The 17,431-nt window shown below is 27.7% G+C and overlaps 1 protein-coding gene across 2 annotated transcripts in view; it reads right to left on the bottom strand.

The window, feature by feature from the left end:
- Positions 1–3,291: 3,291 nt before the first annotated feature.
- Positions 3,292–17,431, bottom strand: part of LOC112602765 (acetylcholinesterase-like) — a 32,506-nt gene continuing 18,366 nt past the window's right edge. The window contains exons 2-6 of one of the 2 annotated variants that reach the window (XM_025351076.1): positions 7,313–7,545; positions 7,063–7,250; positions 5,667–6,996; positions 3,867–4,042; positions 3,292–3,768 (exon numbers count right to left, since the gene is read on the bottom strand). In XM_025351076.1, coding sequence (XP_025206861.1) covers positions 3,656–3,768; positions 3,867–4,042; positions 5,667–6,996; positions 7,063–7,250; positions 7,313–7,536 — 2,031 coding nt within the window. In that variant the 5' untranslated portion in view covers positions 7,537–7,545 and the 3' untranslated portion in view covers positions 3,292–3,655. The remainder of the gene's footprint in view (positions 3,769–3,866; positions 4,043–5,666; positions 6,997–7,062; positions 7,251–7,312; positions 7,546–17,431) is intronic. The other variant, XM_025351075.1, reaches the window with a different exon arrangement.

The following is a 17,431-nucleotide window of genomic DNA, read 5'->3' as shown; positions in this document are numbered from 1 at the left end:
GCGTGTTGATTTGACTCGTCTTAACTGAAACTAATTATTTTTATGAACTCGCTTGCCCACCTTTGAGCAATAGACAGTAATGTAAGCACTAGGTAGTAGGTATTAAATGGTATAAGCGACAGTATAATATCATGTACAGATTATTATGTGCTGTATTCATTTCACCAGCTTGCAGCTGACCATCGGATAAATTTTAAAACATTACTCGCGGTGACACATACGTATATATTATTTTCACGTCAATCAATATGATAATATATTATTATTTGATGACATGTCGTGTTGTTTTTGTGCACCAAAAGTCTACCACGCACATTTGATTTAATGGTGGCAACGACAAAACCGGAAATGATATCCACCAAAAACAGTGTTTCATAATCATCCCTTCCTCTCGCACGGGTCACATAAACACAGCGTGAGCACGGTATACGTTTTGTAAGCACACGTCGTCTATTTCGAGCCACCGCATAATTCTTCCGGTCCGTCCGGCTCGACTACCATCGACGGCGCGGCGGTGGTTTATTTCGGCTGCGCAGTCCACGATTACCGAGTAGAAATATTACGTTGCGTCGTAATTTCATCGCGTTTTGCGGAAATGAGCACACCGTCTCGCGTGCTACCGTCATTGACTTTGAGTCGGCTCTTCCGCGCGGTGTTTTCCGCGGTCGCAATTGATGTTATGCTACGTCGGAACGCATAAATCAGCGTCCGATATATTATATCGCCTAAAAACGCCATTCGTTTTCAAAACACTTTATCTAACGGAATTTTATTTTATTTTTTTCCCCGTAGTAATGTTATAGAACGTTCTCCCGGCCCGCGAACCCGTAAAACGCGAGAACGAGATAACGCACGCGCGTTAACCTGACCTAAAATCACCTTAAAATACAGACCGTAATATTATATTGTATAGGTACGTGTTGTGAAATATTACCGTTATTACTATAAACGTTGACATAATATAGGTACACTGTGACTATACTACGTATTATATTATAATATATTATAGTAGTGGTATAGTGTGCACCGACGATACGACATGGTTTCGCCGCACATTATAATTTTAATACAGTAGTAGATAACGAGTTGAATCTCGATAATTCGATAACGTGGTGTTTGCACGATGTATCTCACTTGCAGCCAACCGCCAGGTTAGGTTAGGTTTTCCGGGAGATTTGTTACTTCAAGTTTTTAAAATTAAAATATATATCTTTCTGACTTATTACTAGTAGGTTTTAATTCATAAAATTACTATAGTTAAATCGAATGCTGAAAATTATTGAGTGTGAGTAGTGTGACGCAATATAGAAACAAAAACACACACTACAGCTGCGATAACGCGAATTTTTCTGTTGCCGCTTAAAGTGTTTATAAGTTGTGTTTGAGATATGTATAAAACCATATAATGTAGTTTTTTTTATAATCACTTCAAAATTGAGAATGTACCGTAAAACTGTCACACTAATTGTGACTGATAACTAGAATACTGGATAATAATTAATACTTAGTATTTTGTGATATAATAGATACATTTATTGCCGTATTTATTTAAGTTTATATTTTAAATAATAATAAAAAAAATACTGACTCCTAACTTTTATTCTAACTTAAGCTATATTTTCACCAAGTTGGAAATTTGGGAAATTACATAAAATAACTTATATTCTAAATGTATTAGTTTTTACGTTAAATAGTAATTTAACTTTAACTAGTTGAAAATAATGACTAACTCGCCCAGCTTTGAATATGTAATATAATATTGCAATATTCGTCGTACCGATAATAATTCCACCGGCGAGTACAGGGCTTAAAACATAATAAATTATTTAACATTTTGTACATAACATAACATCATATACATATAACGTATATAATATATTATAGAGGTATACGCGTTGCTCGTGCGTCTCGCTGTTTGATATACATATATTCAAACAACAACAAACATATCGCGTGAAAATGTAATATTTAACAAACTGTTTATGGAGTATGCGCTTTAAAATTTAACGACGATAGATGATACGGTAAAAAATGCACAAAGAGATTAAGTAATTTCATGTCCATTTCATCCTCGACGATTAAATGTAAAAAGCAACGGTCCATGTGAACCGTATAGTAAAATAATACATGTTATGTATGCATTTCGGTAGTCTACGAATGGAAATCGATTGGAATTTGAAATGAAATAGTTAGCCTACGTCCACCAACAACCGAAATCAAAACTTCAAATAGAAATGTAATTTTACACACGTACAGGTTAAATAAAACGTATTAGACACACTTACATAGTTGCCATAACACTATGATAATTCTTGAAATTTTTTTCCCAATAAATAAAATTGTACATTTGCGGCGTTGGCGTTCTAATTGTATATCTGGTTTATTTCCTTTAAAGCAGGTTACACCCGATCTACAATGTATTTAGTACCGTATATGTTACAAAATGTGTCCCTGTACAAACAAATAAGAATATAATATGTTATTTTAATATTTCATTTTATTTAAATCACTAATAGAATGTATTTAAAATTAAATTTTACTAATAAAATAAAATTAAAATTTGTTAATGAGACTAATGGATATATGGATTTTATCTATAAAATAAACAATGGAAAAAAGACATGATGAGGGAAAAAAATATATTTGTTCTTGAATTTCGTTTTATTACACTCAGAAACGATTAAATTGATGGCAGTTTAACTGTTCTTTCAATAATACTAAGCTTAAAGTAAAACAAGAATGAACACTTAACAACAAATAGAACATTGAAAACAATACGAAAATTGTACAATAAGCATCTTAATAACTATAATAACTTATCTATGGCAATGGACAACAGTCCTGCGCACGTAAGCCAAGAGTCGAATGCATATTATAGTAAACGCAAATCTCGTACTTGGATTTTTTTTGTTTTTTTTTTTTTTTTTTATCGCACTTACGGAGTATGGTTTAATAAATTAATATTGTTCAAATGATTAAATTATTATTTTATTATTGTTCGGACAACAATGATTGAATTTTTCGGAAGCGAAAGTCGTGTAAAACTAAATTTCTTCAAGTGGTCGAATAAAATTACAATAATAACATATACATATTATATTATATATAGGCCACTATTATTTACCACAACAAAAATAAGGTCTTTGAAGTGGAACGATATTGGCTAATTTTAAACCAACATTCTACACCTACAATATTATAAAGGTACACGATGATATGTTATACATACATATAATATGTATATATATATATATATATATATATATATAGATTCATTTAAAAATAAATTTAATAATAAGTATAATAGTAATAATAATAATAATAATAATAATTGTTATATACATGGTAAAAAAATGTTTAAGCCTAAGTACGGTGTGAGAAAATTGCCAACGTCGCGCGTCCCACGCGAAGGCCGATTGGCTAACAACTATAGCGCAATATTGCCGTTTAGTAGGCCTATATAAATTTTAGAGAAAAAAAAAACGAATTTTATTTTGTGCGCGCGATTCTGCTGGAAGCCCAACGGTAGCCTAGACTGAATTGTCCTCGAAATTCTTTTGTTACCAACAGCTTGAAATTATTACAAATGTGTGTTTTAAAAAAAAAAACTTTTTTTCATGTTTTTTTTCTTTTAAAAGACGAATCAAAACGAAATTCATAACATCAAAACGGCAGTTGTCATCATAATCGTCCAAACCGATAACTCGATCATGTTAGTTTTGGTCCCTCCACTTATGGTTGTACAGTTTTTGTCAGACTTCATACTCTCTGGAAAAAACAAAAACAAAAAAAAAAGCATTTTGTAGTGAACGAATGAGTATTTATCTTCTATCGACGAATAGGAAATTCATCTAGGTCAACCCTACTTGAAATGGCTGTAAGATCAGGAACGTAGTTTTTCCAAAAAGCACATTGCTCTAGTCTTGGCCCAACGCCGATAGAAGTGTTATTTGTATCTAATGTTAGAAATTCTTTTCCATACGCTGTGTGTACGGGCCACTTGGGCGTGACCCAAGATCCTTCAAGTGTTTTGCTTGGATTTCTAAAAAAAAAATAATAAATAATGATTTGTAGCATTTGTAAGGGGCGAGACTTTGAGGGTTTTAACCGTTAAATAACTTCAAAACCATAATAACGATTTTAATTAAGAACTGTAAACGACATTTTTGAAAAAATACTTTTATAAAAATTAGTTAAGTTGCAAAATATATCAATATTTATTTATTTATTTATTTAAACTTTATAACATTATTATTTACACTAATAAGTTTAGATTTTCTCTCTGTAAACAAACTCATATAATATAGAGTAACTTCTAATAATTCGTTTTCATTTGTTTAAAATACATACATGTTCAGGAAGTAATATTGTTTGATAATACATTTTAAAAATGTAATTACATGTATTTATTGTATTGCGTATTAATGCATTATGAGTTTAAATTTAACGTATAGTTAATTTATTTTAAATAGGTAGCAAATATTGTATAAAGTTGAAGAAATAATATGCTTATATAATATATTATGTATATTGTTAAATAATAAGACTAAAATGATTATGAAACAGTTATAAATAGAGATACGATGATTTGATGGATAAATACTATATAATTAAATATATTTTGTAATATTAGATCTAATGGTTTTGTGTTGTATTCTCTATTTCATGTGTAATTACAAAGTTTGATTTTTACGGAGTATGTCTACTTTAGTACTTTGTAAGAATTATAGTGAAACGAGAATTTATTGTTTGTTGTTACAAACATTATACGAATGTCATAGTTCTATTCGCTCATTATGCTGTAAATGACGAAGATTCAAAAGTAAAGAAACACTTGTGGTTTGTCTAATGAATATAATAGTGTCAAAATGTGACCGGGGTAAATTTCTCAACGACCCGGAACTTAACAAGCGCTCGTAAGGGCAATTATTAGGGTCAGAATAATTAGTTTTGAGTGTTTCACTGACAATATAAGTGTTTTGTTTGAAAAATCGATGTGTAGCAGGTCATAACGCTAGCATTATGCCACAACAATTATTATTTAAGAAATTCTCGGCATTGTATTCAATAAAATGAAATCAGGAAAATTCAAAGAACAGCCAAAAAACTTTTCTGTACAATAACAATACACTCAGATTTATTATTTTCATTTATAACAGTATAAAACATTTAATTTTTTTAATATTGCTAAGATGCTAACCCATTATAAATATTAATGTTTTTATATATTATGAGTACAGTACCTAGTTATCTTATAACGTTACGAAATTTATCAATGTTATCTATATAAGTCTTATCAATTGTTTATTTAAAATATTTAAAAATACAATTAGAATAAAGAAGAAAAAATCTACAAAACAACTCAGTTAATATACTCATCAAACATTTTGATAATTAGTTTATTAAATTCTGATATTCATTTTACGAAAATTAAGCGTTTCATATCTTATTCAATATTATGTGTTTAATGAACAGATATGATAAAAAAAAATATTTAATAAAAATATGGTTTAAAATCATTACACAGCTATGAAAATCCTAAAAATCATAAATGTTTTAGTTGCAGCTTAAATTTTTATGATATTTCAACGTTCTTTATTATAGTTTTGTAAACAAACAAAATATGTTATAAAATATGAATGAATTATTAATAAAATCTTACTAACCCTGTTTTTGCAAAATTTGTCCAGTATCTCATCATTTTCTTGCTAAGTTCGATTTCTTCAGGTTCGTATTGTTTATTTGGGTTTAATGGATCTCCAAATACATAACTGATTTCATCACCATGCATCACACCTGTCCATTTTGGCCATGGGTTGTTTAAAGAACGATGTTTAAAGTAATACATGTACACGTTGTTTCCGGTAAGTGCATATTTATGTGCGAATTCATTGACATTACACGTAAACTGATAGTCGCCGACCATTTTGTCCAGAGCGTTTCGATTTTTTTCTGGGTCGTTTGGGCTAAACCAATCTGTGTATTCAAACTCTATAGCCGATTTAACCGCCGCATCTGCATTCGGATTAAGTTGTCCAATAGCTTTAACAAAATTTTCACGAGACACCATCACATTTTCCTCCTTTTTGAAAAGCTCCGTCAAATAATAAAATATAAAATAATAACCCTCTTCAGAGTTACTACCCATGAGTATATTTGTTTTTTTAAAATTATTTGTCGATAGAGACTTTTGAGGATGATCATCAAGAAAAGCGCCATCGACTACCGGTACGAACGGGAAAAAACATATAGCCACGTGGTCCCATTCTTTTTCAACCATCATTGAACTGTTCACCTTTCTTAAACACTCGATTGTTTTATGTATGGCTTTTCTGTCATTAGGACATCCCATTGCTTTTGCTAATCTTAGTCCTCTATTAAAACTTTCTTCCCGTGACAAAATTGCCCAAGGCGCCGTTGAGGATCCCGATTCCATGATGGCTTGGTTAAAAAGGTTTCTACTTAATGGAGACAGTAAGTGCAATGAAACCGATACGGCGCCGGCCGATTCACCGAAAAGTGTCACGTTGTTTGGATTTCCGCCAAATAATTTTATGTTCTCGTGAACCCACTGCAAAGCCATTAACTGATCAAAAAGTCCAGCGTTCCCTGGAACGTCTTCAGTGTCAAAGTATAAAAATCCTAATGACGCGACCCTATACTGCATGGATACCAAAATTACGTTTTCTTCCGACACAAGTATTTTGGGATCATAAATATCCAAAGTAGCAGACCCGGAGTAAAATCCTCCACCAAAAATCCATACCATTACTGCTGCATTTTGTGGTCTAGGCTTTGGCACTACTACGTTGATATATAGGCAATCTTCTGATACCGGGGAATTCGGATTCCACATTGTAGCACCGGGAAAATCGCCAAAAAGCGTGTCGAATATTTGGACGCACGTATTTGGTGGAGTAGTACAGTTAAGAATCGTCTCTGGGTTTGTTGTGTCCCAACGGTCAATTGGACGAGGGTGCCTAAACCTAAGATCACCTAAAACGCAAATTTCTTAATACTCGAATCGGATATTTTCTGATTCAGTAATGAACTATTACTTACCTATTGGTTTTTTTGCATATGGTATTCCTAGCCAAGCATCAACTAACTTTCCGGTCGTCGCTGCCTGTGTTATACCTCTGATCTTACCCTTATTTGTATGAATTATTAGTGGATCATCCGATTTGTACGTATTGTAAGTTTCCCCGGAAGAATCGAAATCAGTATTCTGGTTTCCACTAAATTCGGATCTGTTATATGTTAAAAATAAATTGACCATTTCATAGTGGTTTTTAATTTTATTGATATTTACCTCCGTCTGTGATTAAGGTTTCGTTTCTCTGTGTATTCTGGCTCTTGGGCAAACATATCTGATGCTCGTTGTCTGAATACATGATCGGTGTCTTCGATTAAAATTTGTGGTTCCAGTATTTCTTCGGCCGTTGGTGTCCCGACACTTTGATGCCTGGCATGGCGTAATGAAAGTCCATAAGTTGAAGCTACTAAGTAGCCAAACCATAACAACCAATGACCCATTATTAAATACTAAAACAAAACAAAATCAACCATGTATCAATCAAATTCAATATAAGTTTTAAGTTGGTAAATAGAATCTCATATTAAATTTAATACTAAATTAAATAATTTTGTCACATATTTTCACAGTATTTCTGTAAGAAAAATATCTGAACAGTTTATTTACTTTGTTCCGAACTCATATTAAATGTATTATGCGCGGGTATACAATTAAATGTATTAATAATGTATTTTAGATGTTAATGCATTATTAAACAAAATAATTTAGTGTTTATTTTTTTTTTATCCAATCAAAATAATTTTGAGCGCACAAAACATCAAAAGAGTAATGCGTTCAAATGAAAAATTAGAATTTTCCATTACAAAACGTTGAAATTGAATTATATGTCAACATGATTGTCATTACGCGTATAAATACAGCTCGGTGGCTTAAAGTAAGTCACTTTAGACATTTATTTTTCTACGTCCAAAAAATCTATATAGGTAGCCGCCGCAACAGAGTGATAATAATTATGCAAAGAACTACTCAAATATATAATAAAGTATTATATTGTTGAACTTGTACATATTAATAATATAGCGTAATGTACTGCAGGCTGTAATGGGCATACACAAAAAGGTTAAATTCTAGCGTCAATAGTGGGACGTCCAACATTTGAACTTTTTTTCGAGAAATGTCAATGCGGTCAAAAAAATACACGTCGAAATGTTTCCTCGTACGAACTCACGTAATAATAGAGCTTGTAACGCATATAAAAGCCAGCATAAGTCACAAGCGGTATTCGTAGTTATAGCTTATATGAATTCTGTGTGCCAACAAGGAGTCATCCCGTCATTAAAAAGTCAAACGTTTTCGTACGACTGTATATTACATTAAACTATAGGTAAAATATAATTTCAAGAATGTACTTAACAGGTAAAAATTTAAAGTTAGGGTATTTTTTACTTAGATACATAATGAGTTAATTTTAATTTAAAGCTAACTACTAAATTAACGAGTTAATTTTTGTCCACGATATCTATAGTTACTTATCAGTTAGTTAAATTAATAGTCATGTTATATTAATTTTTTTCTATATGTTATATTTGATTAATATTTTGTTTGTAATATTACGTTAATTTTCGTTTTTTATAGAAAATAATATAATAATAATTTGATACATTTATTATTTACATTGTTATTACATCACAAACACTAAATACTGTTGACTGTTCTGCATGTAATGCTTATTGAATCTTAATATGGATCAAAACAACTATAACTAGGTATATAATTGTTTGTGAAAAATTACGACCTCGTCCAGACATTCATTTCAAATCTCACAACAATAAAACTATGTAATTCAACTTTAAAGAGACGTTAGTGCCATGACCTTTTAACAATCAACTTATCATAAATTAATATAACTAATTTATAACATCAGTAAAGTTGGCAAGGTTCTATAATTAGATGACTTCCCCTCTGTTATTTTCATCTTAAATGTAATTTTTTTACTATACATCTCTGGTTTTATACGTTTACACTTCTATCAAATCAGCTTAATATACTATTTGTACTTTGGCAGATTGTAAATGTTAAGTTTGAAAAATTGAATTAATGTCTAACTGAGTTAAATTATTTTATGCTTAATTAATATTTAACTTTTAAAACTCTTTATATAACTTACATTTTTCTAAAATAATTTAACTTAACGAGCTAAAATAATTTTCCTAGCTATATATTATAATATAACAAATACATTATGAAAAATCATTTAGCGATTTATGTAAATATTGAATTATAATTTTAACGGGTTGTCGGTAAATTATAATACATATATATATATAGATAATGCTGATGTGTTCAATTTAGTTTTGTCTTATGATTGATAATATTTTCAGTTAAAAGTATATTTTACTTTACTGTTAATAGTAATTTACAACGTTATCAGGATTTTCGACATTGCTTATTTCTTATTTTTAATTAAATACAAATATTGACTTTTTCCTTTTGAAAGGATAATGTGGTTGAAACTGGAAATGTTTTATTCATGCAGCGGTTCTACCTGCAACCGTGCAGATAAATTTAAAAACTAATCTTTTCAATTGTTATTTGGTTTTATATTAAAGAAAACAACGCTTAAAGGCTTTTATTGTAATAACTATAAATTAAAGTAGTATAATTTATTTAATCGATAGTAATTATTTTTTTGAATAACTAGTACAGTTCACAATATTAACTGTTAATATTTTAAATAGTGGGTAAAAACAGTAAGAAATATTCATTATTGATTATGTATAATACTACTCACAATTTATTGAACAAAATTTTACTATTATCAATAACTGAAATGAAGTAAATTTAAAGAATTATAAAAACTGTCTAAAATATGTCCAACATTAGACATTACGTCATAAAATAGAATGTGAAAAATATTTAGTGTTATAAATTAATTTGTGAACACAATTTTATTACACAACTTTGTGTAATAATGAAAAATATATTTCTGATTCTATGCAAATTGTAAATTTAATTTAAAAAGTAAAATATAAAGAAAAAATACGTTTTAAACAAATTATCGTAAACATTTTTTACTTCTTTCATTTTGTTTTTGGTTTTTCATTAAAAATATCATAATTTACAAAACACAAGATTAAACCATTTACGATTATTGTATCATAATTTTTGCCTTTGCAAGTTAAAGTGGTTTTTTTTTTATTTTAGACATATTAAATACTTAAAGTTAACTTGATTTAATTTAACTTTTGTAGAAGACTTAAATTATAATTAAAAAATGTTAATGATGTAATTTCGAATATTATATTTTATTTACTTTTTAATAAAATGTTGTATTTTTAAAAACATTTCGATGAATTTATCAACGAAATTCATAATAATCCAATAAGTAGACGCAATCAAAAATATCTATCGCGTGGGTGAATATTTCTAGTTGTATCTAAAATCATTATTTTTAAAACTGCGTATTATAACATTAATTTCTAAAAAACGAACATATATTATAATTAAACCAAAAGCCTTATGTTATTGTTGTATTTAGTCTTATAAATGTTAGTAAATAACGACAAGTATACATCATATTAAAATAGCTATCGATAAAGCATTTTAACTGACTTTAAATTTTAAAACTAACATTTCAAAACTTACACTGACGCAAGTAATGTTTGATTGAAAAACCTTTTTTAGTATATTATTATGATTTATGTGTCGTTAAGAGCAATGTGTGGAAAATGTGCAGTGATACTTGATATTTTATTACTGTGAAAGGAAAGTAATACAATTAAACTGCATATTAAAAATCGACATTAAAATATTATATATCATATAGGAATCGATAAAATTCATCACTGTATGTGAATATAACGTATACAATACACATGAAAATCTAAATACCAAAAATTGCTGAGAACTCGTTTTAACAATTGATGAGAAGAGGGGGTCAACAAACAAAAATATATAACAAATTACAATCTTTAAGAAATCTACAGTGGCTATTCAATTTTAAAATCATAAACGATGGTGTATACAGATTATTTCTCAATTGATAATTTGGTTAAAATGTGTTTAAATACCTACTACCGAGTTTAATATAATATGTAAGGGGAGCGACTAACTACCTAGTTAGTTAATCGTGGGAAGACCGTAATAAAAATGAAAAACTCCAAAATACGGTACAGTATTTTTATTTATTATTTTTATTCCATCGTTAGTTATTGACTTGTCACTATATACGTGTAACACAATAAAACTTAAATAGATATTACTATAAAAAAAGGTTTTATAAAACTATTGTGTTTGTTATTAATTAAAATAATTTATTAATATATGCTGCTGATACGTTTTCTGTAAGACGATGATAAACCAATTATTATTGTTACTCTGTTTATTTTTTATATTGATGATATCACATAGATAAGTCTATACATTTTTTTTTTCGCAAACAAAATATAATATTATATTTATATGCTTGACTCACTGAAATAAATTGTAAACATGCACGATAATATTACATACATGGATATACGATTTTAGGTTATATATCATTCGTATGTTAGCCAGATCGACAAAATGTGTACAAGAAACTAAGAAAAGAAATGACCGATTCTCTGTATGGCTAATACATTCAAACTAGTCGATGAGAATCACTTGTAGTTGGATTAATCATGTAGGCTATTAATTTCGCTTTTAACATTGTAAATAAAATAAATAATTCAAACACAGTTGGATTGTTGGATTTATAACTTAAAAGTTTTAAGCTTTAATAGAATATTTACAAAATGCACCCACGTAGATTTCAGAAATCAAATTTATAAAAATTTGCATTATATGATTAGAGAACGCAGATTATTATACTTCTCCGGAGTAAACAAATTGAAAATATAATAAATTTAATGATATCACGTGATTTTCACCAAAAGAATCTCAAATGAAAATAATTGTACAGTCAATTACACTTATTTACCCTGAATATAAATCTAGGTACATCTATTTAGAATTAGCTAAATAATAATAATATGAATCTAGTACATGGTTGTCTTTTCGTCAAAATACCTTATTTTTTCGTTACTTTATTATTATAACATACATATTACATACACATCTTAACTATGATATTAATAAACGTATAATGCATAATGTCGTTACATATAAATTTCATAGTATGCAACCATTATATAGATTTATGATTTGATTTAATCGATTATATTGTAGAAACAGTAAGGTAAGAAAAAATTAAATTTTATAGATGAACATTTCTGATTAATATTCTTTTTCAAAAATATTCTAATGTGTACATAATAACATAGACCATACAATGTATTCCATTTTATTGGATATATTTTATTATTATTTTTTTTTTTTTTTTTGCATTTATATAAGTCTTAAATCATAATTACACGTATTTAGTTTTAATTTTTTAATTTTAAAATCCCATGAAATTCCTCTTATAAAACCAAAGTTTAATCATCGATTAAGGCGCCATCGGATATATTAACATTTTCACGATTAAAAAATCATAATGAATAGAAAAACGTAAACGAGTGTGGACTTTTTCTCAGGAGTCAAAATACAACAGACATATTTCACAATTAATTAAAAAAATTCAGTTGATATTGCAACGATAAAACGTACCTATATACAGTAAATATTTGTATGTGTGAAACAGCTACGTCTTGTGAGTAACTGTGCAAACCACTTTGAATATTATACACCAACAAAACCTTGACCTAAAGCTTTTATTATACGCTACATTTTTTCTCTCTTTCTTCTTTTATTTTTTATTACCAACTTTCATAGCAGCCCGATCCATTTTTCACCGGATATCGTGGATTTAATAGTACAGTTTACGAGCGTCGCAGAAGGCATGGTTGCCGTTTATACACAGAGCGTTTAGAATAACTGCTGAGAGTGCAGGGATGTACTCGAGGTTTAAGTACAAAATGCCTTCAGGTTAGGTTAGATTCAAATGCATTAAACCTCTAATTTTCTTAAGCATTTACTTTTTAAAATATTTAACGATTTTTTTTGTATAATCTTTCGTTTTAAATAAAATATAGGAATCCATGAGTTATACATTTTTTTTTTTTTAAATGCGACCTTTTACAATATTCGAAAAGTTCACTTGAAAATTCAATTCGTTTATATTCACGTCTACGTATAAAAAATCGGTCACATTCACTTCTTTTTTTTTTGTAATGTAGCACTTTCAAGTTCTCCTTCTTAATACATGAAAAAGATTTTCTAATCGTAAATTTTAAATATTATTTTATATAAACCTTAAAATAAAATTTTGAGATGAGAGAAAAATTTTTTTAAATTGTTTTTAGAGTAGGTGAATATAAATTTCACAATAAAATAATCTACTATAATATAATTGATTATAAAATAAAAACAAATTTACCTAAATTCAATATGATAATCACTAGGATACCAAATTTGATTAAAACGAAAGTCAAATTAATAAAAATATATTTCCGTCATATTCATCAAATTCCCGTTTTCTTTAATTTTCATTTGTTTTTTTCCAATTATTTTGAAAAATACTAGTAATATTTAATTTTGATTTCTTTAATATACAAAATAAATCTGATTTTCTCAAACTCAAAGTTGAAAATTAAATCATTTTTTTTTTTACTGCCTATTGGCTATTAAGTACCTAAACAAATGAAAAAAAATATAATATAAATACACAAATTAATTTAAATTAAATAATGAATATTTATTCAAGATCCTTCAAAAAAATAAAATTCATATTTTACTAAATAAGTGAGTGACGTTTAAGTCTTGTTCACAGAACATGAATATGATAAATCCACCAACGCATTCTTTTTAAATAGTTTTTGATTAACGCAGGGACTATATTGTAAGTACATATACAGTATACACACTTTGTGTATTACACATATATATATATATATTCGTTTAAATTAATTAAATTACTTAATTACTGAAATTTATGAAATGGAAAACTTTATTTGCCCTCTTTTGATGGTGTCCTATGGCAATAAAATGTAAAAACCTGTATAATATAATATAAGTGTTGAGTATACCTACTTTATTTTCAGTAAACAAAAACTTATTTAATTTCTCACGAGTCACTTTATTTAAATATCTTGAACTATTCTTTAATAATTTCAACAAATATCCCTTGCCTTAATTATATTGCGTGTATTAACATTTTATATCTTTTTTCCAGTTTTTTATATACTATGGTATAATAAACTATTTTTATTTTATTAGTTAAATACATGAATGTTTTCATTTTTATTACAGTGAAAATATATGATCGCAGACTAAAAAGTGACATACTCGTTAACAGAATACAATTTAAAAAAAAAAAAATTAAATAATTACACTAAACATTAACTATATAATATTTTAAGATAACAAACAATTAATGCACACTGTATGACAGAAATCGCTGCAGATTATTATTGCACAACACAAAAACAAAATGATTTACAGGTAATCCATAGTACATTTTTCATGAAAATTAGGAAAATATTTCACGTATTTAAAAATAAGAAAAACTATGAGAGAAATGGTTTAAATTATGAATGAGAAGTAAATGTACTCTTAAGAGTAAACGTCAAAAAGTAAGCATCTACGATGAGAATATGAATAACGCAATGTTCCAGTATAGTAGAGAAATAACATCTGTATATATTATTAAAGAAAAAAAAAGGTATAAATTTAAGTCTATTTTTTCTTTTTATTTCGTATGAAATATATGTGTAATATATTCTCTTATGAATCTTTGATACTTGCATTTCAATTGAATCACTATTTTTCTTCTTCGTCTTCTTCTATTCCTCCTTTTTGTTTAATGTCGAGGTTTCAAGATAAAAACTAAAAACCCTTTATTTTATATTTTTCTGTTTAGCTAAGTGATAAAAGCTAAACGCGAGAAATTTATTTGGTGATACAATTAATTTTAAAGTTCGAATAGAGTGTAAACGACAGTTATTGGACGCAACACATACTTTATATTATTATTAATGGTGCGAGTCTTGACAACAGAAAACGTTCGTAACGTTTTATTTAAACAATCGTGTGTTTTGTACAACATTCATGAGTATAATACTTGGTATTTAATTGAGTTTTAATCGGATATTTAAAAATATTAATTTTAAGAGTTTTATTTTTAAAGTTATAACACACACCTCGGAGTATAAAAATCTAAAAACATTTTAACACTTCCCTGATATTTATATACTTTCATTTTTGGGAATAAGCGTTTTAAATTTTCATTTTTGCACGAAATTAAATACTCATTTTAGACTATAGTTTATTTTTTTATATAGTTTTGTAATTTCCTTGTCGTTTCGATAAAATGACAAAAAACTGCCAAAAATATCGAATAATGTTTGAAATTTATAACATAGTCATTTCATCAACATGTGATTTAATTATCGATAGTAGTTTAATATTATTTTATGTCATAATGCTGCACGTGCTAAAAAACAGTTCTATATTTAAAATATTTTTATGAACAGACATTTAAGATGTATAAATACATTTTAGGTAATATATTTGTGTACTCTCGTTTCGATAACATCACAACGTATTGTTTTATAAAACTTGCAAAGATAGTGGTACCTATTAATATTTATTTTAAATCAACTTCTGTGAAATTCAAATACTTTAAGTCAAAAGAAAAAATATATCAAATAATCAAATATTCCAAAATTGATGAAAAGCTTATTTTATTTTTATATATACCATATTATTTGACGATAGTTTTCGTAAAACTGTATAGACTCATCATGAGTATTAAACCCAACGAACGAAATTATAATATAAGATACTGTACACGGGATCGATTCGTCGGATTAAGATTTACGTTAATAATTATTGACCATTGTATTTATCCGTAATTTAAAAATAAATTATTTAAATGGCTCTATTTTTTATTTTATTTTTATTTATTGATAATGCTTAGTTCATCACTACGATTATCGTAACAATAATATTATATCTAATTTAATGTTATAAATTAATAGGTTTGTATAATATTTTTAAATGATTAAATGTGTTTATTTGTTTTATTATCATTTTTATTTTGAAAGGATAGAATATTTTGAAGCCAGAAAATATGAGGTCTTAGGCATACGATTGTTGTGACCATTTTTGTAGTACAATTTATTTACCAACTGGCACATTATCAATTCCATTAGATCGTTGTACAATTATTATTCGATACACCCAAACAAAAGTAATAGATATTATTATTATTATTCAAAAAAATACTCGTACTATAAAAGGATGAACGGATAATTCATTAAGGATACCCACTCCCCCCTTTTTACTTTAATATTGGAGTTATTTAAAATATGATTTTTAGAAGTTTTAAATACATTTGAAAAACCTATTTTTTTTTAATAGGTACTTGAGATTTTTTATACTAATTAACAATGGCCTTTTGGCAATATAAAATTATACTTTTTAAATGAGAATCTCTTCTTTTTCTGTAAATTGTGGGGCAAATGTTTTTTTTTCCATTGTATGTATTTAAATTAAAATTCATCAAAATGTTTAAAAGATATATCTACTCAAAAATTTACAGAAACAAAGAGGAATTCTCATTTGAAAATTAAAAGTTTGTATCACTAAAGGACTATATCTTTCAATCTTACGAAAAATCTCAAGTATTCAAAGATATAGTCTTCAAGTGTAATTAAAAATTACAAAAATCAGATTTTTAATCTTAATCAATTACTAAAGAAAAAAAAATGAGGTGAGTATCTTTGGTGAATCATTTTGTATAAGTAGGTACTGGATTAACATATTAAATCAAATGTGCCACAATATATTAAAGTAAATAAGCTGTCACGACAAAAAGTGTCGCTTGTTACATTATTACTATCGTATAGGATACTCACTACTCATTCTATACATAAGCTTGAATGTCGTGTGGATCTGTGAATCGTGTGTAAAATATTTTAAGTTTGAATCAAGAACAAACAAAACATTTATTACGTACCTATAAACATCCATGATATAAAAACATATTGAATATATCGTCGCGTACGTAATACATATACGTAAAACTACGGGGCTAGACGATTGCGGTGAATCCCTCCAACCAATAATAACCAACTAAAAACTAATAATAAAACCACCATGACAGTATAGCAAACTAATAGTATTATATAATACCATAAAGGTTAATCAAAAGTCAAATAACAATAATTTATTATATTCCGAAGACACCGCCACGTCCTGCGTCTACGTGTCTCGAAATGACAATAATCCGAAGCATAACCTCGCGTCACGACGTTTTTTCAACCGAAATCGTAAAATATTGTACGCGTAGACAGTACCTTTAACTTTTAAGTCAGTTTTATAATTAAAACACTGCATACACCTATAATTCAAGTAAATATTTATTATTGTAAA

Source organism: Melanaphis sacchari, unplaced genomic scaffold (assembly GCF_002803265.2).
Source record: "Melanaphis sacchari strain LSU unplaced genomic scaffold, SCAv2.0 Contig8_pilon_pilon, whole genome shotgun sequence".
Classification (NCBI taxonomy): Eukaryota; Metazoa; Arthropoda; class Insecta; order Hemiptera; family Aphididae; genus Melanaphis; species Melanaphis sacchari.
Note: the sequence above shows the minus strand (reverse complement) of the source record. Positions and strands in the feature narration are given on the sequence as shown.